Source organism: Lontra canadensis, unplaced genomic scaffold, assembly GCF_010015895.1.
Source record: "Lontra canadensis isolate GAN:19392208 unplaced genomic scaffold, GSC_riverotter_1.0 scaffold45, whole genome shotgun sequence".
Classification (NCBI taxonomy): domain Eukaryota; kingdom Metazoa; phylum Chordata; class Mammalia; order Carnivora; family Mustelidae; genus Lontra; species Lontra canadensis.
The window spans coordinates 14,051,862-14,076,977 of record NW_022631039.1 but is presented as its reverse complement, the minus strand read 5'-3'; the positions used below and the strand labels follow the sequence as shown (position 1 = coordinate 14,076,977).

At 57.3% G+C, this 25,116-nt stretch overlaps 1 protein-coding gene across 4 annotated transcripts in view; it reads right to left on the bottom strand.

Annotated features, from left to right (window-relative positions):
- The window catches only part of LOC116876547 (mitotic spindle assembly checkpoint protein MAD1-like), a 190,673-nt gene that overhangs the window by 114,443 nt on the left and 51,114 nt on the right, over positions 1 to 25,116 (bottom strand). For all 4 annotated transcript variants that reach the window (XM_032872806.1, XM_032872807.1, XM_032872805.1 and 1 more), the window contains exon 3: positions 18,376 to 18,432. In XM_032872806.1, coding sequence (XP_032728697.1) covers positions 18,376 to 18,432 — 57 coding nt within the window. The remainder of the gene's footprint in view (positions 1 to 18,375; positions 18,433 to 25,116) is intronic.

The window sequence follows — 25,116 nt, the reverse complement described above, 5'->3', positions numbered from 1 at the left end:
GAATGTTTCCCATGAGCGGTTTATAAACAGCATTCTTTAGTTTTGGCGCTGAGGGCTTTATCTAAAACAGACTGTTCCTTCCATCACTACTCTTGGTCCATTAGAAATACCAGGTGCCACAAAGTCAAACTCTCCTGCTGATGTCCTCGAGGACTTCCCCGAATCTCTCCCCATTTCTGCTCTTTCTGAACGTCGATGATGTATCATGATCTTGTTTACTTTTTTGTGTGGAATGAGTCTGTACCTCTCTGTTCTCTTCCTTTGACATAATACCTACACTCTTCTGCTTTTGACAGTCCTTGTTTGCCTCCTGCAACAGAAGTGTGACCCTTCTCACTGCTCACTTTCAACAGTTAAAAGTGCTCTCACTACACGACATTAACTTCAAATGCTTTAACCTTCAGCTACCACGGCGGGAACACTGCCACTACCATGACCGCTCCCGTCTGCTCCCTTCCAGAGAATTTCCATGAAACCCATGAACTCCGCGTTTACAGAACCCACAGCAACTGCCTGGCTCTACTTCCTGACCCCCCCACGCTGGTTTCAGTCTTCCAGGCCTGTGGGGTCAGCTGTGGCCGCCGCTCCTTGTAGACACACACCCCGGCCCTCAGGCCCGCCAGCTGCAGCTAAGCCTCTGCTCCGGCCCCACGGACACTCCCGGATTCTGGGCAAAATGTTCACAGTTTTCACCAGCTCAAGGTCGGGTTGTTAATTTTTTCTGTGAAATTCTTTTTTCTGTTATTGCTTTTCTACAAAACATTTGGGTTTTACAAAACTGTGTGATGTTGCCTTTATTACTCATTGGTGAAGGAGATTTTCATTCAATCCAGCTTTGTGCAAAAGGGCCACACTGCAGAAAGGACAGGGTGCCTTCTCTTCTTCCAAATCTGACCAGGTGGCTCCGAGTCCCATGCACACTCCCGACTTCTCTCTGCAAGAGGGGAAGCCACAAGCTCTCATCTCCACCTCCTACTGCGGCCGTGCCCTGGCGGCGGAGCTGGTGCACGGGGCTGCTCCTTCCAGCAGTGCTCTCTCTGAGCAGCTTCACTGCGGGGCTCCGTCCCCCACGCCCCGCCACCACCTCCGCTGCCAGCCAGCTCCCTCCCGTTAGGGGCTTGGGCTTTAGCTGAAGTTCTGTTTGGCCCAAATTTAGGTTTGCCTTTTTTGGCTTTTATTCTTCTTGGTACTTTTGGACAATTTCCAGGAAAGGAGGAAGAACTGCTGACTTATGCCACAGTGTTCAAGGCCAAATAGGCCCTTTTAACTTGTAAGCTTGACTCCTAACTAATAGGCTTTCCACTTCACCCTCTCCCACCCTGCCAGGGCCCGACACCACAGGCCTCCGAGGGCTACAGGCCACATGTGCTGAGGCCCACGAGGAACTGCCTCAGCCCTGGGAAAGCCTGCCCTGCCCCAGCTCCCCATCCCGGGATGGTGGCCGGCACACAAGACACATGGTATCTGTCTGCCAGTCAGTCCCCTGCCACCATCCACACCTACCTCAAAGGCTACCTTCCCCACCAGTCCTCCCGAGAGGGGAGTGCCAGCCCCCATGCGCTGCTGAGCCATTCGCTTCCAGTGTGTGACTCTCCTTTCCCACCGGCTTGGGAACCCCTGAAGGTGGACACACTGCTGTCACCTCTTTACCCAATTCCCAGCTCAGCCCGGGGTGCAGGAGGCAGGCCAGGCCCACGGGCAGGGGCCCAGGGCACACGGCTGACCAGTACGCACCCAGGCCTGGCGCGTCCCTTGCGTGCGTGGTCCAGAGCAGGGCAGCCGTGGGAACGTGGATGGGCCAGGCCCTGCCAGGACAGCACAGGGCAGGGGGTGGATCCCAGGTAAAGACACAAGGAAGCACCCCATCCAGGAGGGAGAGAGACCTGGAACTTCTTTACCCACCAGACACCCAATTTCAGAAACTACTTAAACGCTTCGGCATTTAAAAGGAAGGAAACCAGTTGGGTTTGAAAGGGGCTGTGGGAGGAGAGATGTGAGCAGTGCTACTGCAGGTGCCTGGGAACAGCCTCTCTCCCGGGCCCCTCTTCTGGGGGGTTCACGCTACACTGTGCAGGATCCCCTGGGCTTGTTCACATACAGGCTGAACCTCAATGTTCTCATCTGTAAAGTGGGGACAGAACCTCCTATTCCTGAAGTCTGAGCAGGAAGCGAGAAGACCGAGAGGAAAGTGCCCATTCTAGGGCCCGGCACATGCCAGAGCCGGAGTCCCATCCCCATGGTGCCGCATAGCCACTCCTCTGAAAGGCGCCCAGCGCCCACCCACAGCACCTCCCTCCTCCACCCTCAGGCCCAGCCCTGGCTCGCTCGGAGGTACAGGAGAAGCCACGCTACTAGGAGCTGGCACTGGAAGAAGTGAAAATTGGAAATGCATTAATATTGCCGTCTGCAACTACCTATTTCATACTTGACTGAGAAAAATCTGTATTTGGAGTTGGTTTAGAGAAAAAAAGAACACAGGACTAATTGGATTGCATCTTCTGAGAGACTTGCTAAATGACAAAACCACGAGGGCAGCTCTGTGAGTCATTCCAGGACCACGGCCAGCTCCCAGGCCTGCTCGGAAGGGGGTCCCTCAGAGGGGCTGTCTGTAGACACGTGGACCGAGGCAGCATGCGTGATAAGGACGAGCTCAACAAGCCAGGCACAGCCTGGATGAGGTCCTGGGCTCACAACGGCCCGAGGGAGCCCCTCTGCAAAGCTCCCTGCTTCATCTCCACATGTGTGTCCCAGAGAGACACCTCTGCCTTTCCAACCTCTGAAGTTAATACGCAAATTTATATTCCTTTCTTGGGCTCACTCTCCAAATTAACAGGCATAATTACCAGCAGCGCCAGCTCCAAACGACTCTAATGCCCAGGGAACCCGGCTACTGGCAGACTGTGCTCACAAACGGGGGTGCCCCTGGGGAAGTCAGATGTGCCAGCCCCGCTCACGGCCCCCCTGGAGGCTGCTGCTTCTCGCTGCCTAGCCAAGCACGCTGAGGCCAAGGAGGTCAACCTTCCTCCAAAGCCAAGGTGGGCTGACACCCCCTGCAACTTTCGTGTCAAACCCGGAACCTAACATGCATGGGGACCGGGGAGGCAGCCCTGCAGAGGGTCAGGCGCCAGTCGCCCTGGGCCTGGCCAAAGGACCCTCCACCCCCAGCCTCCCTGGCTCTGACGATGAGGGAAACAGAGCCTACCACTCACCCTGACGCCAAGGCCATGAACTGCCCAAGACTTGACGGCTCCACTCTGAGGCTGCCCGAGGAGGAAGTCAGGCGGCACAGAACCTCCCAGCCTGCACACAAGACCCTGGGGACACCAGCAGCCTCCAGCACAAAGGCCTACTGGGCGGGAAGATGGCTGAGCATTACCATCTTGCTTTCTTTCCAGAACCTCACTTCATACCACGTGTACATGTCGCTAACTCAAACACTATGGAACCACTAAAAATACCCATTTATTGGCTCAGAGCCCAGGCCAGCATCCACCAAAGGACAGGCCACCCAGGTGAGCCTTTATTTTCAACGGCCAACCGCAGCCAGCGGTTCACACGCAGCACGTGCCCCAACCACAGGTCCTTACTGTCCCTCTGGCTTTCTGCCCCAGGAACGCTGAGTTCTGGAGAGGCTGCTCCCACCAGGCCCAGCACCAACCTCCAGGCCCTCACAGGGGCCAGGAGCATGAACCTGGTCCTCACCCTATTGCTGAATGAATTCGGGGTTGCCTGGAACTCTCAGCCCTGACCCCAGACCACAGGGAAGACACTGGTTCAACGGGCCCCCAGGAAAGTCTCACACTTCTTGGGCAGACATGCGCAGACAGCGGAGAGCACCGGGAAATGCTGCCCTTGGGACTTCTGCCGGCCAACCCACAGCCAGGGTCTGGGGGTCTGGGGTCCCTGGACACCTCCCACCTGCCTCCCAGGGGGTTGTGCCTCCTCAGGGGACCAGGTGTCCACACATCAGGGCATCTTTGTGAACACCAGCAGAGCTCAGGTTCTAGCACGGAGCCCTAGAAGCCAGGACCCTCACTGGCATGGATCAAGCCCACTCACAGCATGAAGGCCCTGCTGCTGCCTCGCACACAGGCAGCCCCAGGCAACATGCACACAAATGGACACAGTCACTTTGCTCTAAGTGCATTTACTTCAAGACAGCAGTGGGCTGGTCTGCTGCCCCATGCTGGACACCCCTCTCCCTGCTGATGAGGGGACAAGTCAGCCAGGACAGAGGCCCAAGAGCTGACAGGCACACTGTCTACGGGACGCCTGCCCCAGCAGCCCCACAGCTGGCCCCACCACTCTCCTGACCAGAGGTGGGGGTGGGCAGAGGTAAGCCCAGGTCCAGAAGTGGGGGGCTGCTTGCCAGACCCCAGTAGTGACAGGGCCACTGGCTCCCCACCGCTAACTCCCAGGACTGCAACCCCCAGGTGGTGGGGCCCAGCCCCGTGTGGCTGGAGGGTCTGTGGGGCTTCTGTGCCAGGTTCTTGCTGGGGAGGTTGCCAGCCAGGCACAGTAGCTGAGGGTACCCCCTGCCACAGGCAGGACACAAGGGAACCCCCAAGCACAGGACCAACCATGTGCCTGAACCCCCAGGCACATGGCATCGATTTTAAGGGTGCTTCCCAAGCTTGTAGGGGCACCAAGTGGTGACTCTGACACACGCGGACCCCACGCTTCAACAGAGCAGTGCATAGGCTCCCCGCATGCTCTCAGCGGCAACGGAGTGAGGAGGACACTCCTGGTCACAACACAAAAACTGGCTATCACATGAGAAACCTGCATTGCCATGGCAAGAGCACGGCCTTGGAGCACCGGCACAGCATGCCACGTGGCCACGTCCCCAACGGCTCTGGACACAAGCTCCATTCTCACCGGACGGTCAACGTCCACGCGCACACACACGCTGACATGTAGGGGTACCGTTCTCATTGATTACTGTTCTTTTCTTTGCCCTTCATCTGATACTGAGACTGCTACTGACTATGGGCATTTCCAAAGCAGCTGGGAAAGCAAGGGCCGTAAGAGTCACCTGCTGTCAAGGGTGCCAGTGACAGACTCATGACAGTCTGGTGATGTGCTCATGGCAGGAAGCAAAACTATGAAAGGCCCACAAACCAACCATGTGCCTGAATCTCCCATCTGTCCCATCTACGTCAACTCCATTCCCAGAGGGGGCAACAGGGGCGGCACCTATGGAGCCCCCACCCGGCATCGAGGGGGACGCCCTGAACCCGTGTGCACAGCAGCCCCCAGCAGCCTCCAAGCCCCACACAGCTACTGAGAAGCAAAGGGTCCAAGAGAAGGCTCTTGTCAAAGGGGTGAGAGCCCTGGCTAGGCCCTAACCCTCCACCTCTGGCAGGAAGGTCGCAGTACAACATCCGATACTGAACATAAGCCGAGTCTATGCAGGCAGAAAGACGTGCCTGCTGAGAAACCACGCCATCACCTCGGATGCAGCCGGACACAGACATGCGCAGCTTCAAGGACAGGGACTGTCCCGGGTGGAAAAGAGACGCGGGAACAGCGGGGGAAAAGGCACGGAGGCATGGAGAACATGGACACATGGGCGATTAACCACTGAGATCCTCACATCGGAGACCCCATTTGCTCAAGTCAGGGAGGCAAGCACGGGCTGGAGCCACCCCAGACATCCAAGTGGACCCTGTGTGGTCAGAACTCCAGACCACCAACTGGCTGCCAATCCCCATCAGTCTGACATGGGAAGAAGGGGAGCAGCAGGGTGAGAGTGTGGTGTGCACGGGGCAGGAGGACATAGGACAGGACAAGGTCTCTGGAGTAGGTCACAGCTCAGGAGGCCCCACCACTTCTCAAAGCTACTACTCATCCTCCCATCAGTCTGCAGAGATTAATGGAATATTCATACACAAGTGAAAATCCCCTCGACAAGCCGGAGATTAATACAACAAAGGCTAGCTGGCCTCCCAAAAGGGATCAGAAAGCTACTATTTACCCAAAGATTCCACACCAGGACTCACTTCCCAAGCCCTCTGAGGGCAGATCTGCTTGGGCTGCCCCAGGCAGAGTTCACACCAGCACTCCCGTCTCCACCCTAGCGGGGACGCTGGGCTGCCAGGGTGGAGTATCCCGCCAGCTGGGATACTCAGCACCCGGAACCCAAGGATGGGAGCTGGGGCCACAGCCTACAGACTGAGGTCCCATCCACACAGCCACAGGGATGGGAAAGAGCCCTGACTAGGGCAGGGAACAGGCCTAAGTTGACCCTAGCCCCGGACAATCAGGCAAAGGCCCTGGTATCAGGAAGTACTCAGTACATCAAGTGTGATTTTCTGCAAATCTGTGTTCACAGAAGACTCTGAATCAATGACATATGCCCTGGCACCTTCTGGAAAAAATGCCCAGTGCTCTAAGTGAGGCCAGGTGTACAATAGGCTAGAGGGAAGAGCTGGGCCAGAGGCTTCCACCGTCAGGGCCGCCTCTGGAAGACTGGAAGGCTGGAAAGCATGAGGCAGGCCTGCTGGCTGTCCCAGCCTGCTATCCCTGCTGAGGAGGCAGAGTGAGGAGCGTGGGGTGACAGTGGCAGCCAGACTCCATGGAGCAGGGCGCATGCAGGGTCCCCCACAAGTACGCGGCACAACCCTGACAGGCAGATGCAGGACAGGAAAGACCCCCGGATCGAAGACTAAACCAGGAAAGGGACGAGAGGGAAGAGCACCTGCTCTGTCCAGCCAGACTCCAAAGCCCCTCACTCATGGGGCACCCAGCAGAGCACCCCAGAAGGCCGAGGCCCAGGCCTGGTGATAATTAGCCCCAGAACTAGCGCTGACCCAGAGCAGGCCAGAATGTCATCAAGATGCCACCCGGCAGATTGGACCACTTCTAAGGAGCTTAGCTGCATCCCTGAACGAAGCTCACATGGGTCTCTGGCATCCACCCAACGCAGGTGTTAGAATGAGCACAGAACGACTTTGAAACAGTCCACATAACTGGATGCCATACTTTCAAACATCAAGTAGAGACACACGGGGAAAAAGGAAGACCGAGGCAAACTTTGTAGAAATGTAAACAGCAATGCTGGAAATAAAAATGCACAGGTCACTGTGCTGGAAGATTAGGTCAGGGAGGCTGGAGACACAGCCACAGGAACGATTCACAATGAGACAATTTTCAGAAAGGAGAAGAGCAAATGTGGCCTGGGGCACTAGTCCCAGCACCCCAACTGTGGGTAACTAGACACTCACAAAGGATGAGGACAGCAAGTCCATGGAGCTCAGAAGCGCAGAAACCCCAAACACAGCCGACACCGCAAAGTGTAGCGAGGCGCACCATAATCAAACCGTTCCCCTCAGGGATGAAGAAACCACCGGAAAGTAGAGAGAACACGTGAGTTACATGAGAAGGTTGACAGAAACAAGGCAAGTCCAAGTCAATGGAAAAACCCTTTCATGGAAAAGAAAAATCATGGCAACCGAGAAGTGAAGCTGAACAAACTGTCAAACATTAGCTAGACTGACGGAGAGAGAGATAAGGGCCCATCTGCCAATGGCAGAAAGGGGAGCAGAGTCACTGCTGCTGACCTTAGCAAGTAAGAATGATGTTCAGAGTGTCCTAGAGCAGCTGTCCACCAACAGTCAGGCCACCTGGACAAGTCAGATCAACTCCTAGAAATGCAAACACCAAAACTGACTCTAGAAGAAGTAGAAAATCTGAACAGACCCATGACAAGTGAGGACGCTCAATGAGTACCAAAGACATGCCCAGGACCAGATGGCTTCACTGGAGAATGCTACCAATCATGTAAAAAAAATTAACACAGAATTTCCAAATTCTTCCAAGCAGTTAAAGAGGAGGAATGCTTCTCAGTTTCCTCTATGAGGCCAGCATAACCCCAAAACTACACCCAGAGAAGGCACCACATGAAAAGGAAACTAAGACCAAGAGCCCTTATGAACCCAGGCATACAAAACCTCAACAAACCAGCAGCTTAGCCCCACTGTCGGCACCTGAAAGAGTCACACACCATGACCAAGTGGGCTTTCTACCAGGAATGCAAGAATGGCTCGACATACAAAAATCAATTAATGCAATGTACCACATTAACAGAATGAAGGAAAAAAAACTCACTATCATCACAACTGAGGCAGAAGAAGCACTTGACAAAGATCCAACACCCTTTCATTATAAAACATTCAATCAAGTAGGAGTAGAAGGGAGCTTCCCCAAGCCGATAAAGGGCATTCACTGACACCCATGGCTCACATCATCCTCTGTGGGAAAGGACGCACAGCTTTCCCCTAAGATCAAGAACAAAACAAGGATGACTACTTCCAGCACTGCTATTGGACATGACACTGGAGCTCCAGCGGGAGCCGTTAGGCAAGAACAAGAAACAAAAGACCTCCAATTGGAAAGGAAGCAGTAAAGCTATCTCTACTCACAGATGACATGATCTCATAAATTGAAAATCCTACAGAATTCACAAAAACTACTGGAGTTAAAAGAATTTGGCAAAGCGGCAGGAAACAAGACCAACACACAAACATTGGCAGCGTGTCTGAACACCAGCAGTCAACAATCAACAAAGAAACCAATTCCATTCACAAGAGCATCAAAGAGAATAAAAAACTTGTAAGTGTAACCAAGGAGGGAGTACATACACACTGAAAACTATAAAACACTGCTAAAACAGAAGAAAGTAAGTTTGAATAAATGGAAAGACGTTCTGTGTTCCTGGGTTGAAAGACTTAATGCCGTCCGAGACGGCAATCTTCCTCAAAGTGATCCGTAGATTCAATGCAACTTCTGTCAAAATCCTCAGTGTTTTTTGCAGAAATGGGAAAGCTGATACTAAAATTGATATGGAATTACAAAACCCCAACAGCCAAGATCAATGTGAAAAAGAAGAAAGTTGGAAGATTCACATTTACTACTTTCAAAACTTACCACAGTGTGACGGTAACCAAAACAGCATGGTGCTGATGAAGGGCCGACACGCATACCAAGGGACCCAAATGGAAATCCAGAAATAAAGCCAAGCATCTACGGTCAAATGATCGTCAACAAGGGTACTGACACTTTCTGTAGGGAGACAACAGCCCTTGAAGAGATGGTGCCATGACCACTGGATGTCCACAGGCAAAAGAAGGAAGGGGACCCCTACCTCACACCATCAGAATGATTAAAACCTAAGTGTAAGAGCTAAAACCACAAAACTCCTAGAAGGAAACACAGGAGTAAATCTTTTATGACCCTGGATATGGTAACAGTTTCTTAGATATGACACCAAGAACACCAAATGACAAAATAAAAATAAAAAAAAGACAAAATGTACAAAAGGCAAAACCATGTGCACACCAAAAGACATCCTCTAGAGGGAACACCCCACAAATCACTTATCTGATGAGGACCCAGTATCTATAATTTATGAAGAACCCCTAGAGAAGTCTTGAAACTCAATAAAAAGATTTTAAAAACTTAAAAATGGATAAAGGATCTGAAAGCACATTTCTCCAAAGAAAATATACAAATGGCCAACAGGCATGTGAGGAAATGCTCCATCCACATCACTAGCTATCAGGGAAACGCAAACCAAAACTACAGCGACATGCACCTCGCACCCACCAGGACAGTGACAAGCGTTCCTGCCCCCTCTCTCATTCCTGATGCTAGTAATCTGTGTCTTCTCTCCCTTTCTTCCGATAGTCCAGCTGCAGAGCCCCCAGAGTGCGGTCTCACGTACAGAACTCACCTCCGAGCGTGAGACCCAGAGGGTGGGGGGCTGAGGAACACTTCCAGGTGGAGCTCTCTGGGGGTCTGGACCCTGAGCAGAAGCAGATGAGAGCGAAGTGCCGGAGCGGCCCAAGCACCGGGCACAGACCTCCACGGCAGCATACCAGGGTCAGCGTGGACCAGCCTCTGACCTGCCTGTTTCCTCTGGTGACAAAGTCCCTCCCTCCTTGCAAGGAGGCCTGGCCTGCCAGGCTCACTCACAGCTCTGAAGCGTCATTAAACTTTAATACTAATGGTACTCAAGGCTGGCTCGCTAGTACAGTATAACCTTTAAATAGAGACTGTGTATTTCAGTTTAATTTGGGAGGATACACAGTTTGATCCCAAGGGCCTTACCCGGTTTCATGAGGCCACAACCAACAGGAGGAGCGGGGAAATGTGCCTCTCCCTCGACATGGTCCAAATGAACCCAGCGCTGGGGAGTGCCAGAGGAAGGATGCTCGAACCCCTTGTCTGTTCCATCACTTGCTCACGGGACACACGAGGGCCCCCCTGGGCCAAGGACCACAGGTGGTACTGACGGAGCCAAGGCCTGCTGGCGTCCCAGGATTCAAACAGGGCTTCTCCCCAGAGCCCAGTCAGGGTAGGTGAATCAGATGTCCCAGAGAAGAGACAACGCTGAGGTCAGAGTGGGAATCCTGGTCAAAGGCCATTTTTCTGCTCAGCTCTGGCCCATCATGCATCCAGGAAGCTCCCTGTGGTGGCTGCTGCTTCCTGGGGACGGGCGAGGGGGCCAAAACAGAATGCCCTCATCATGTTCCATCCCTTCCAGAGGGACACACCTGATGCGACAGGCCAGAGGCCACAGGCAGTCTCCGGTGGCTCTTCTGTGCATTTTCTCATGAGCACAGCTGGTCACCCGGGCTGGTACATGCCTGCCTACGCCTCAGACAAAGCAGCCAAGGTGGAGAGCATGTGCAAGCACAGTGCCCACCCTCCAGGAGCTGCCACCTACGCCGGCACACCTGCTAAGAAAGAGGACCCAGTGGGCAGGCTGGACAGCGCCCCAGGGGCCATTACTCTCAGGGCCAGAGACACTGGCCAGGGCAGCCCAACAGCAGGTGACAGGCACATGGTGACAGAAGACAGAAAGGCCCCAGAGACACACTTGGAGAAATCCAGTGTTTCAGCTGGAAAAAAACAAACCGGAAACGAAGACAAACGCTGTCCAGATCAGGAGGCAGCACAGGCAGCTCACGTCTACTGGGTCCCTAGAGAAGGTTCTGCTGCCCCAGGCCCAGCTCCGCAGAGGGGGATGCCTACCCCAGGAACATGTGGAAGGAGGCATCCAGGTGCTGCTAGAGGGTTCCAGTGAGGACGCCCCCTGCAGGACAGCGGCTGTTAACACCGGGAGGCGAGACTTAGAAAGTCCAGGAAAAACCCATGAGAATGGAAACCCCCTCTCCAGAAAATGTGGCACAGCTCTGAGAACTCTGGGCCCCTTCATGTCTCCACAGGTGATGTCATGGATGCTGCTGAATGCCCCAGCTTAGCTCTTCCTTATGGGGCTCACCCGGGGGCACCAGGACACCCACGTTCCCACGCTTCCCAGTCGGGGAGGCAGCGTGAAAAGCCTGATTCCAGGGGAGCAGGGTGGCCATGGCCACCACACAAGCCTCCCCCTCAGGCCGAGGGCCAAAGGAAGCAGCAGCCAGACCCTGGCGGGCAGAATCCAGGTCAGCTGAGCCCCTCCAGAGGACCGTGGGCGCTATGGCCAGGACCACATCTGACCCAGCTCCTCCGGAACACACCGGCAGGGCGCGCAGCGGACGTGTGGGAGGGGAACCACAGCGGATTTGATAAAACAGTAAGCAGCAAAATGACGTAGCACGGACATGGTAAGACCTGGTAGTTGAGAAGGAGCTAGGCCAGAGACGGTCACTGCAGAGACGTGAGACATTTAGAGGAAACAGAAACACTGTCCTTAGAATGGGACAAGCACGACAAGGTCTACTGTGGAGAATTCCCCTGGCTGGGAGGAACCCCGTGGTTTTTAAAGATAAATTAACCAATTTCAATCTGTGGCTATTCCCGATTCTCACTGTGTCTCAACTGTGTAGGCTGGGGCCTGTGGGAGGGTTCCATCTCCTCATCTGGAGTGCCTGCCTTCTCTCAGCCCCTCAGCCCCGGGAGAGGCCCCGAAGGCTCGTGGTGAACATGGGGCTGTCAGCCAGGGCTGAGAGCAACATGAGAAAAATGGAAATGATCAAACACCTGGGGAGAGGCCTAACAAGAAGCGTGTAAGACGCATGGGAACAAGGGACCAAGCTCCAGCGAAGTCTGTGAAGACCGTGGGGACTGAGCCACGGCCGGTATCACGGATGGGAGGTCAGTACTGCACAGAGTCTATGAGCACAAGATGGCAGGATTCCTCTGACCTGACGAGCTAAGTCCGAGCTTCAGCCGGGACAGAAAACTCGGGAGAGGTCAGGCCTTGCCAGTCACTCAACATGCTACAGCTCTGGGAACTGCACGTTCCTCTGCTCCAGACAGGAAAAAACCAAAGTGCTCCCTCCACACTGGGGAGTTTTCTTCTCCTTTTGTGTAGAGATCCAATTAAGAACCAGAAATTATACCATTAGACATTTATTTCCTAGGCTAAGAAGCCATCTTCTCAGGACAGTGTCCCTAAGATGCAAACGGATCTTTTTAAGGTAATAAATCACCAATCTCTTGTTAGGTCCTTGCAAACCTGGCAAAACCAAAAAGTCTCCACCACAGGCGAGAGGCCCAGCAACACAGGATACTTCCGAGTCCGCCTCCAGTCGCTCGGTACTTTAAACCCAAGTCCCGGGCTCGGCCCTGCAGGACGGCACTGTCCACGAAAAACAGCTGGCTTGGACCCGCTCCACAGTGCCCACCGGCCTGTCACCTGCCCAGCCACTCACTGCATCTGTCCCCCCGTCGGGTCATGGCCAGGTCATAGGAGGGTCTGCAGCGAGGACTCCAAGACACGGTCCAGTACAATAGTGAGCATGTGTCCAGCACATGCGAGTGCTCCACACTCGGTGGCCACGGCATGATCCCAAGCAGGGCCACAGTGAGGATGATGGCTGTGATGACAATCCTGCGCCCACAATGAGCGTGGAATGGGAGGGCAACATGTCCTATGAAGGGACAGCAATTGGGGGAGGCAGAGGAGGTTTAGCTTGATGCTGAGGGAAAACTCAGGCCTGCGAGACAGGAACATATTCTGAGAGGCAGAAACAGCATGGGGAGACATGGAAGGGTGAGGAAAGCAGCGCACAGAGCACGGCAGGGGCCTCAGTGAACATACGCATGTGGAAAGGCATGGAAAGTCCAAACGGCCACCGTGAAGTGTCATGTTAAGGAAACATTCTCCGAATCCGACCTTTTTACTACCAGCATGCAGAGTTGTCCAGTCCCCGGCATGAGACCCCGTCTCTCCCTTAGGAGCTACATCTTAAGATGAGGGACCATTGTGGCCAAAGGCAGAGAGCCCCAGGCTGGCCTTTGCCAGGGTCCAATGGGGAGCACCTTGAGGAGGAAGGGACCCAGGGCTGGACTCTGGACTCCCACATCCTGGGGCTCGGGGGACAGACGAGCCAGTGCAGCAAGGGCAGCCAGCTCCATGCTCTCGTGAGCCCTGCCCGAAGGCAGCCATCAAGGGACAGCAGCTGGAAACCAGCTCATGTCCCTCCATTACCCAGAACCCCCTAGCCCTAGGCGCCTGCTGGGGACTCTGCTCTCAGGGGCAGCCCTGTACACTTCAGGTCAGCTCGATGCTAACTTCTGCATATACTTCATTAAGCCCTTTTCCCTCCACCCCTACAAATGGCTTCCTGGATCCCACAGAGCCACCCCAGGCACTCTTCCCTGGGGGCCAGCACTCAGCAGATCCATTCTGGAAGGGACACAAAGCTCTGGGCATCGGACACTTCCCAGATGGGGACGCTGACCACATGGCCTGTACTCACATGGGTCAGTGCAGTCAGGAACACAAGGGACACTCCCACACACTTGGGAGTCCTGAAGGCCCAGGCAGAGGTGTGCGCCGGCAGCAAAGCCTCTAGAGCTGGAACTCACTGGGACCCAGGCCTCTGCCTCCTGCTAAGTAAGGGGGGTGTGACAACAGGGCCACCTAGCAGGGCTCTAAGAGTGGACGTGTCCAGAGCTCTTGGAACAGTCCCTGGCTCCCCATAACACCAGCAGAGTGTGTAGTAATAAACTGAACCCTCACCATGGGTATTTGGGGCACTCGAGAACCAACCAGCCTGCAGATGCTCACCCCATGTCAACCCCACTGCATGTCGAGTGCTCACTCCGTGCCAGGCACTGAGCACCAGAAGACACCCAGGACGTGGCTTGGGTGTGGACGAGGCAGCACTACCACTCAGGACCGCCAGCCGGCCAGCAGCCCCACTACCTTCAGGGAAGGCCCACCTCCTGCACCGGCTACCCCGAGCCTACAGGACAGCCAGGCACGCGGCCAGCATGCTGGGCTTCAGCAGCAGGTGACACAGTCAGACACTGTTCTATGTGCGCAGAACCCTGCAAGGGGTTCCGAGGCTGCTACCAGCCCTGGGTCCCTGCATGATGTCCCCCATGAGCCTGTGTGACTCCCCCACCACAGACGAAGTTCTCTGGTGGAGGCGGGGTAATCTTCCAACCTGGGCTTGGTTGCGTGGCAGGATGGATCCGGGACGAGAAACGAGTCACTGTCAGTCACAGAACCAGGAGATTCTTGTAATAATTTTCCGGAAGGCAGCTGGCAACGCTGGTAGGCTGCGATAAGGCCTGGTTCTCGGGCGGCAGGCACATACGGATGCCGGCTGCCAGCACTGAACAATGGGAGTGCACACGACTCCTCCTGAGCTTTCCCAGCACCCCGCACTGCTCTCACGGTCCCACACACATCAGCAAGGCACACGCTAGGGTGCACAGCCCGTCCGTAGAGCTGAAAATCGCCGCTCACCGGTATCTCCGGCCATCTGTGCACCAGCCCCTCAGAGCCGCAGCTGGTGCTCTGAATGGAAGCCGCAGGCTGGGAGAGGCCGCATGGAGGCCAAGGGCTGCGGCCTCGTGGACACCCCTCAGCCCTGGATGACGGGCCTGCCCTGCTGGGATGTGGCCACACCATGCACACCCCAGGAGCATCTGTTGCAACCAGTGCATGGATGGAACTTCTCCTGCCAGAGCCCTTCCTGGCTGACCCGCCACGGGCCTGCGCTGGCCAGTGCAAGCCCACAGGAGCCAGAAGGGGACACGGTACTCAAGGCAGACGACAGCATCATTACCCAGAGTTGTGAGGGGTTTCATTCCCCTTAAATTGGAAAATAAATCTTCACTTCCTGCTCCCTGGAGTACATAAAATATTAGAGGGATTTTCATAGTTATAGTCAAAAAGCTCATTTCTCCAGCCACCACTGGCCATGTCTAATTAGGGTGAGGGATGTTAACGATACAACTATGGCCCAGGACATCTTTCCTTGTGATATTAATTGCATTTAAAGAGAAAAGACTGAATTCTGCCATGCTTCTAATTAGCATACATTTGCTAATTAATAACAGAAAAGCAAACTATCTTTGTCTTGTCATCTGCAATTAGCTACAGATGTTTATATTCTTTTTTCTCTCTTCTCCTAAATAGTGAATCAACTTAGGACCCAGAGACAGCAGGCTGGGACAGGTGGCACAGGAACCAGGCTGTCCCCAACCCACCTGGACAGAGGCTGGGGGGCACATCTTCCTGCGGTGAGAGGTGCCCTCCGTCACACCCATTGCCACAACTGTCCCCAAAACAGGCTGAGGGTCACAGAGCAAGACCCACAGTGGTTTGGTCCCCATGTCAAAGGGAGCTCTGGCCACGGACCCTGTCTTTGAACTGCCACACCAAATAGGGTTTCCAGCAGGGCTGGACCCACTTCCTCATGGGCTGGGGACCCACCTGGGCTCACTGCCTCACAACACAGAGGTGCCGCCAGGGAGGATGGAGGAAGAAGAGGGCCCAGGGGCCTCTGAGGGAGGCCTGCTATACTTCACTGGGTGCTGCTGCTAAGCGGGAAGCAGAGAGAGAAGAGAAACAAGCGGGACACAAGCTCAAGATGTGACAATCAGAAAGCAGCTGCCAGCCACAGCCCAGCTCTAAAGGAGCTAGCGTCCCTTAGACCTCCCGCCTATGTGTACCAAGCACTGGCACCTCCAGGCTCCAGCCGGGAGCGCACTGGGGGAAGAGCCGGGTCCCCACCTGCCTGCCCGGCTCTGCGGGTCTGGAGCCACGGGGACGTTTCACCCAAAGCTCCCCAACGAGCGTGTTCCCCAAAGGCCCCGCAGCGCTGGGGAGGGGCCCCTGAGCAGAGGCAGGGGCGCCAGGTCTAGAGCGCCGTCCACCCTGGCTGACGTCAGCAGCACCTGGGCAGAAGTGGGCCCCACACCCCACGAGTTCCAGTCTAGTTGGTCTAGAGGTGGAACCGGGCTTCAGTATGTCAGGGCTCAAGGGAGCTTTACACAATGAAAAGAAACGTCATGGGCAGAAAACAAGGGAACACACAGGCGGGAAAGCTGCCTTCCAGCCCCACATCCCCCAGGTATCCCCATGATGAGACGCGGCGGCCCCTGTGGCCCCACCATGGGAGCTCCTGCCCTTTCCAAACCCCGAGGAGCCACGGAAGGAGAGCTGGGCCTGCACTCGGCACGACTCCATCTTCATTCCGCCTGCCTGTGTGCACGGCATGGACACATGCCCTCGGGCACATTTCCCATCAAAGCCGAGGGAACGATGCATGTTGACCCACACGTCAGGGTCTCCCCTTGGCTTTCTTCCCCCCACCTCCACCCCTCAGGTCTAGAAACCAGGCAGGCCAAACTGCAGCCCTGGGCTTGTCCTCCACCCACAGTCTGTTAGTCATGCCCACACACGCGATCTAGGCCATGCAGTTTACAAAGCTTCCCACCCCAGGCTCACCGGAGGCAGGTGCCCCCGCCGGGCCCCGCCAGACGAGGGTGAAGCCTCTACGTGGAGAATGGTGGTTCCCCTCGGCCAACAGTGACGGCCCCTGCGGAGAACTCAGACACTGCAGGGACCGGATGTGCCCTCGGGCCCTCATGGCGGCAAGAATGGGCTGACTTACAGATTGAAGAGCACGTGCGCGGCATCAGGACGGTGCTGCGGGGCTGCCTCCCTGCTCCTGGCAAGTGGGGCCGCACGTCCCAGTGCTAGAGCAGCCTGACAGGGCTCGAACCTCAGGCTCTGCCTTCCTGGCTAGGTTCGCTGGCTCCAGAGGACCCACCCATGCCAGGAGCCTCGAGAGCTTCAACGTGGGAGCTCACACCCCCAGGCCTAGGCACCCAACAGCCAACAGCATCTCAGCTTATCTCCTGGCTTGCCCTCCCCAATCTTCCCACCCCACGGGGGACTCCCCTACCCACTGCCCAGGCCATCCTGCCATCCTTGACCTCTGGCCTCACACTCTAACTAAACTGTGTCTACCTTTGGCACGGCCGGTCTGACCGATGCCCACCACGCACCCCGCCAGTTAGGGGCTCTGAGCACAGTCAGCCTCAGGCTCCTGGGCGCTGGTGCCTGGGCCTCATCCCCTCCCATCCCCAGGCCCCTGCCTCAAGAGGGGGCAGGTTTCAGGTTGGCTTGGCCCCGCCCTCCACGACGGAGACAGTGGCAGTGGCAATAAGACGCAGCTGGATAGCCTGAGGCGGTGGGGGCCGCTGTAGGACGGATGAAACATACCCAAGGACAGGACACGCCAACCCGTAGCCCACTCCTGTGTCACAGGTAAAGGCAACCTGCTCAAGGTCGGAAGCTGACAAAAGACGACTGCACACCAGGAACCCCAACCTGTGACGTGAGTCCCTGAGCCCGCCCCAACCCCAACGAGCTGGTGTGTGGCCTGGGGCAGAGCTGCCCCCACAGCACCTCACATGTGCCCTGTGGCCTCCTTGTGAGCCTGCTGGCTGGGTCCCCACAGAGAGCAGACCACGGGCCAGAGCAAGAGGCAGGGGCTACAGCTCGTATGGGACAAAGATGCATTAAAAGCAATGCTGTCTGTCCCCCGATGGTGGTAAGGAAGCCTCTCTCGGTGCAGGGCGCCCAGGCCAGGGTCAGTGGTACCTGCCCACAGTCCACCCAGCCCCACAGGCGGCCCATCCGGGGGAACATGGTCCAAGAAGGCAGCATACGGCCACAAGGCCACCCGGCCAAGGAGCATACCTAGTGCTCAGCAGGGCAAAGCGGGCTGCAGGGTCAGGTGGGTGTCTGTCTGCACACCCTATGAGGTGGGGCTGCCATGGGCCCAGAGCCAGGGTACTACCGAATGACCACCTGGCCGTGGGGGTCAAGCGGGGATCACAAGGGTTTTCACACTGGCTCCATGTCAAGCAGGTCAGGAAGCAGAGCAGAAAGGGCACTGGGGTCCCCACATCAGAGTCCCTGGGGGCCAGGCTCCAGCTTCCAAGCCCCATGCCTGTCCCATCCCCTCCTTCATTTCTGCGAGGGGACACCCTGTGACCATCAGGGACCCGCAGGGTTGCGCCTGATAGGGATATGATTCCTTCTGCGCCCAGGCTCTGAAGGTCCCCACGCCCTGGGCTCCCTGTGGCCACGGAGACCACCATCAAGAGACTCACCATGTCTGCTCGTTGCTTCTGGCCTCCCAGCTCCTCCAGGGCCTGTGACAGCTGAGCCTTCAAGACAAGACGGAAAGCAGTTGTGAGTGGGCCTCCCGCTGCCCCTCTCCTACCACCCCACTGCCTGAGCAGGCCCCCTGCCTGAGACCTTGAAGGCTGCGAGGCGGCCCAGGGAGGGGGGTGGAGTGCTGGGACATACAGTGGGAAGTCCATCCCCAAGCCTGCTGCCGGAAGCAACAATGCAATCACAGGCGCAGAAACGTTCCTGACGGGAGTTTTCACACCCCTGGCACAAGGAGTACAATGCATGCCCTCCCGCCAAGTTCATACTCTGGAGGAAGCTATGGAGGTGACATTTCCAACAGGGCCAACATCAGGAAAACCCCTGACGCCCCCCGACCACTGTCCCCTAAACGGGTCTCTAGGATCCTCCCCAGGGGCCTGGCCCACCCCAGGACAGAGATGCAAGGGAGGTTCCTGACCAGGGACAACAGCAGGGCCAGGCCAGGTCCCAGCGACGCAGGCAGGAGCTCAGGGGTGGCCACCCTCCCAGCCTGGCCAGTGCAGCTGGCATGTTAGGTCTCCAAGACACCACCGCGAAATAGGCAGCAGACCGAAGTCTGGAGCTGCCCACCAGCACCCAGGGCCGGGTTCCCAGGCCCTCATCACTGCTGTGTGCCCCTGACCTCAATGCCAGAAGCATGGTGAGCAGCCTGCCAGGGGTCCTGCGTGGATGCCTCCTGAGCAGCATCAGTCTAGGACACGCCGTGCAGGGACAGAAGCAGTCATACACCTTTCCCAGAAAACAGTGAAAACAGATGCAGCAAGAGAATTGTGAGGCCACTATCTTACGTGCCAGCAGCCACCTCTGTGCAGAAGCACCAGGGACGCAGAAGCACCAGGGACACAGGTGCCGAGGTGACAGCTAGAGAGTCCGTGCCATCACGGCCTGACCCTGAGCAGAGACCAGAGCAGCCTGCAGACTGGACATGCTGTCCTTCCTAGAGCGACAAGCAACAGACATGCAGAGGTCATGCACCGCCTCCACGCTCCGGGCACTGAGTGGGGTCCCAGCACCCAGCTCCCAAGGCCTGCGGAAGGGCGGCTAGAAGGTGGTCGCCAACGAAGCCGGCGGTGTTGGGTCCTCGGGCTGAGGGAGACCTGCATCTTGTCGTGACATCTGGGTGCACCCACCAAGCTCCCTAATCATACCCACTCCCAACACGCCAGCCCTGCCAACGAGGCCAGGGCTCCTGAACGCTTGTCAATACCTTGCAAGGCCACGTGACCAACACTCCCAGGAGCAGAACTGAAACCACGGCAAACACAGGCGGGGTGGGAATCACCACCCCAGCAGTGCAGTCTTCTAAACCCCCAACCACAAAACCAAGCCAAAAACCCCAAACCGAACACTGCTCATTAGGCCCGAGTGCTAAGCTTCATGCCATAGCCCACCTGCCTTGGCCTCACCTCAGGCCAGGCACAGAGGGATGGGCACAGCCGTCAGGTGGGTGGGTGGAGGGCTGGCAGGGGGGCGCAGGGGGGCCAGTGGGGGGCTGGGGAGGGAGGCTGGCAGGCACTGCGGAGACCACCTCTTGTAGGCAGGACATGACGTTTGAAGGAAGACTGAAGGAGGAAGCCAAGGGAACATCACGCTGCAACTCAGGGCCACCTGGGAGAGGCCCCATGCACACTCACAGGGATAGGACGAGAGCCATTCTGCGTAGCCGGGATGTGGCCCACCTGGGAGCGGGAGCGGCTCCCACCCTTTCAGGCTGGCATCTGTGAGTGGCTTGTCAGGGAGAGGGGAGTGATACAGGCTGCCCCCCAGGTGGAAGGCCCTGGGCAGTGTGGCCACCTGCCACCAATACCACGCGGGCTCCTGCTGGGGATGACGACCAGCCCTGCCCCCAACACCACACAGGCTCCTGCTGGGGATGACCCCACCCCACCTACCTGGTCAGCAGCAGGGACAGAGCTACAGAGCAGTAACCAAAACGACACAACAGAGAAGAGGGCACAAGACAGGTGTTTCCCAGAGGGCAAAGCACCTGTGCCAACGAGCCCAGGGACAGCCCAGCTGAGGTCTGCCGTGAAGTACCGGCCCACACCCGTCTCACCAGCAGAGACAAAGAACTCAGGCAATCCCAGCCACTGGGACAGACAGCGGGGATTAAAACTAGGAAGTCGCTCTGCGGCATGACTTGGGTTTTGCCCGAAGTCTAACACGTGTCCCCTCTCACTCAGGGATCCCACCCACGAATGTGTTCACAGGAAACCACGGAACGTATGTCCAGCTGCGCTGCGGCAGCCACCATCGGAAACTGCCTCGTGCTCCACAGCAAGGGGTTAACCCACAGGCTGCGGTGTGTCTGTGTGCCCAGTGGTGACACCAGCGTCCCCACATAGCCCTCAAGTGTGAGGTCAGCCAGGAACGGAGAAAAGGCCAGGGCTGAGTCTGCCCGTGGGCACACCAGGTGTCAGCCAGGCTCCTGCACTCAGACTCGGCAAACGAGCTGCAGAAATGGAGCGGTGACCACCGAGGCAGTCTGGGTAACAGAGGGCCCCACCACCAGAACTGCAGATGGGTGCAGACATGTCACCATGGTCTCTGCACCGACGCGTGCGAGCAGGGGCGCAGAGACTGTGATGAACAAGCAGAGGCTGATCCAAGATGCTCGGTGCCCTGCTCAATATTCCAGTCCCTGCAAGACAGAGATGCAGGTGGTGTGCTGCTCCAACCCTTGCATGACGCAGGGCTCAGAAATGGCACAACTTTGACAGGCACCCATGAGGGCTACAGAGATCCTGGGGAACTAGAAGAGCTGGCAAAACCGGGACTTGGATGACAGTCAATCCCGTCTTGGGAATGGAGCATTGGCCTGTACCTCTCCGAGGACGTCCCACCTCGGGACAGCTGTCAGAAATAACGCCGCCCAGGGAATGAGGCCAGGAGGCTCTGCCACCCCGCTTCTGGCCAGGCCAAAGGTCCCACGCAGTGCAAGGGTACCTGTCACGCTCAATGAGACAGACTCTGACAAGTACTGTGTCCCACAGAGGTGACAGGAGAGCAGAGGGCGCCCCCCCCCCACCCCTGAGGTGCTCCACCAAGAGGACGGAGTTACAGAGAAGTGTGCCCACAGGCAGGGAGGGATCACTGTGGCAGACCGTGTGTGTCACACCCCGAAAAGAGGGAGGCTGGAATACAGGCCCCTGTACCCTGGAGGATGGGTCAGAGGGGAGGCAACGGTCCATTCTGCTACGTGAAGGCAGAAGTGTCTAAGAGCAGGAAGCACACCATCACCGAACACCACCCCACAACCTGTCTACGGCCCCCATAGGAGGCCGTCTGTGTCCAGGACCCCAAGCATGTGGGAGGGCTCAGGCTGGGGAGGCCACGGGGTGGGGTGCTGACACAAGCCCACAGCCGAGGAGCCGCATGACCAGGGGATGGGATGGGTAGGGGCAGGCAGCATAGGGTGAAGCCTCTCGCTGGGTGGGCTGACTCTCCTCAGGGCCAGACCCGTGGGTGTGGGGCGGGGGGGCGTGTGCCCTCTGGCTCATGCACATGGGGCAGCTGGTGCCGAGGGAGCTTTGGAAAGGGGCAGCAGAGAGGCCCCCAAGGGACTGAGGACTGGTCACCCTCACCCAGACTCTAGCAGCCTTCACTGGCTGCGTCTATGCATTATGGGACACAGAGGCCACAGAGGACCAGGGAGAGAGGACACGCGTATTGAGCGGGCACTGTGGCCCCAGTGCTGACGAGGGAGAGGAGGCTCCTGTCACACAGCAGCTGGGCTTCCAGCAGGGACAAAGGGTGGGTGGGCAGACAGGAGGAAGAGGGCAGGGTGGGCAGCTCCCCGGGGCAGCACAGCGGGCAGCCACAGCTCAAATGCAGCCGCATCAGGACTGAACAGGCACTAGCCGTGGCCCAGGGGACACTCCCAGTCAAGCAGTAAACATGGTCCATCCAAGTGCACCAATGACAGATAACAGCCCTGCAGGAACACTGGTCAGAAAGGTGTCCAGGGCCGTCATGTGCCACCCCCAGTGCCAGGCACCTCTTCAAGAGTCCCCCCACCCTGGAGCATGCTACCACAAAGCAGCCTAGTCAGCGACCAGGCCTGAGTCAAGGCAGGCCACACAGACAAGGAGGCCTGTGCGGTGTGCTAGCCTCATCCGCCCATCCCCGTGGGTGCCCTGGACCCAAGAGCCCTGCACCTCGGGGCCCATACCCAACACCAGAAGGTTCTAGCACGCCAGTCTTTCCAGAAGACTGGGAAGTGGGCAAGATGCTCGCCCAGCCCTGATGTAGGTGCAGAGCCTACAGGGCCTGGGCCTACTGGAGCGGTCAGGCACCTGCCAGCAGCCCCACCCTGAGGCCGCTGGTGAGAGCCCATCCACTGGGCCTTAGCTTGTCACTCCTTCCTGCGTTACTGTCCCTACAGGTGTCACCCCCCTGGAGGGGCATGTCCAGGACAGTTGGGGAACAGCTGGGAGCAGGAAGCAGCACCTGGCCAAGGCAGCAGGCGGGCCCAGGTCTGCCCGAGGGGTGGCCTGTCTACACAGAAAGCCGCTTGTCGATGAGAGCAGCTGCCGGCCAGGATGGCATCTGCCCGAAGCATTCAGCCTGCCTCCGCAGGGACTTACTCCCGCCTCCCCCTTGAGGTTTCTGCTGTGGCCAGGCTGCTGCCTGAGCAGGAGAATGCCGTCAGACCTCCCGGACTCGTCAGCCACAGGTGGCTGGGCGCAGGCCGAGTCATCTGCGGCATCTGTCTCACTCACAACATGCAGGCTCTCGGCGCCGCCTGAAACGCTGAGGCCTCAGGGAAAGCCAGGCTCACACCCAGGAGAAGAGGAAGAAGGTGCACCCGGAGCCCTCAGACAGTCGCATGAGGTCTAGGGGCCGGGTGGCAGTGGTCACTGTCTGGGTTTCGTACAGTCCAAGCAGGGCCCACAGACCACAGTTTCAGGACCCCAAGAAGGGCTGTTTCCTCCCTGCAGCCAGCATTCACGCGTCGGAGGCTGGGTGGAAGGCTGAAGGAACCCACGTGTGCCCCAGATGTGGACTCAGATGTCACTCCTGTCATCCAGCCTGGCTCCGCATCCCAGTCTCCTCACTGGGAAAGGAGGGAAGGACGTATGTGACCAGCACGCTGGTGTTCGTCCTGCACATTGGGGGGTACGGAGGTAATGGGACTTCTCAGGCACGAGGCTTACAGAGGGGCTCAGAAGGGAGGCTGGGGGCCAGGGAACAGCAGGCTGGCTGGAGTCCCCATCCCCTGGGTCCGTCACAGCTGCGAGGCTGGAGCACATCCTGAAGGTGCGCCCGCAACAGCGTCCGGCGGCCCAGGCCCTGAGGTCCAGCCCCGTCCAGCCGACCCGGGCCCAAAAGGCAGTGGGGCTGGCTGGAGTGCAGATGTATGAAGGCGGCACGGGAAGAGGGACATCGGGCACAGGGCCCAGGCACTCCCCAGAAGGCGGCAGGCCCAGGAGCACGTATCAGGCAGACAAGGCTGCCCACGAGCCACATCAAGCCCAGCAGCTCCCACAGCCCTTCCTGCTCCAGAGATGCGTCCTCCAGCCAGGCCTGCAGGGGGCCACTGCGCCCAGACACATGTTCCAAGCCCACGCACCACGTGTGACAGGTGGAGGCTGCGCCAAGACCTCGTGTGGCTATTTTTATCTGGAGGTGAGAAGCCGCGACAGAGGATCAGCACCCGCCGGCAGCGGAGCCCGGGCCCAGCGGAGGGGCCGACCCACAAGCCGGGATGGGCAGCAGGAGAAGGGGCTGATGGGGCTGGGGAAGACGCTGAACACAGTCTCCACATGCCTTACAGAGAGGAGCGGGGAGGTGCGAGCCCAGGGAGGCCAGCAGCCACAAGACAAGCTTGCTGTATGCCAGCGGTGGGCTGCTCCCGGGGCCGCATGGTAGCCCAGAGCCCGGGTTCTGTCAGGTGACCCTGGGCGGCAGTGCAGCCCGTCAGAAGGAGACATCTGTACCCCGAGGCCACTGCTGCTGTGACCCAAGCGGCCGACACCTCTCCATAAGCAGAGCACACCCAGGCACCATGAGGCTCTCCCCGGTGGTGCCTCGGACCTGTTGCAGGGCTCAGTCCCTCCCGTTCAGCAGGCAGGGCTCTCAGAGTGTGAGTGGGGACCAGTACAGTCAGGTAACCTGGGAATTTGCCATAGGGACAATGTTTCAGCCCAACCCCCGCACTCCCAGAGTCACAGCCTCACAGGGAGGGACCACAGCCCTTCACGCCCTTTGGACACGCACCAAGTTCAAGAACCACTGCCACAGAGGTTTAATTTGGAGCCAGACAACAAAGAAGCCAGTCCCAAAGTCACCGCGTTCCCACTCCAAGACAGGAAACAAAGGACTGGCCTGGGACATCAGCAAGGTGTGGGGCAGGAGTCTCTGTTGTCACCCCACAGATCATGGGCTGAGACAACTATGCATGGGGGAGGACAGAAACAAAGAACTGCTCTGGAAAGATAAAACTGACAAAACTTTCACAAAACTCAGTAAACACACACACAGACACACACACACACACACACACCTGACAGAAAATCGGAAACGAAAAAAAGACATTGCAACAGATAACACAGAAATACGAAGGTGCATAAAAAACTACTAGTGACAATTACCAATATGCAGAACAACCTGAAAGAAACAAACTCCTAGAAACACTCAAGCTCTCAAGAATAAAACCATGAAAAGGGATGTGGGCG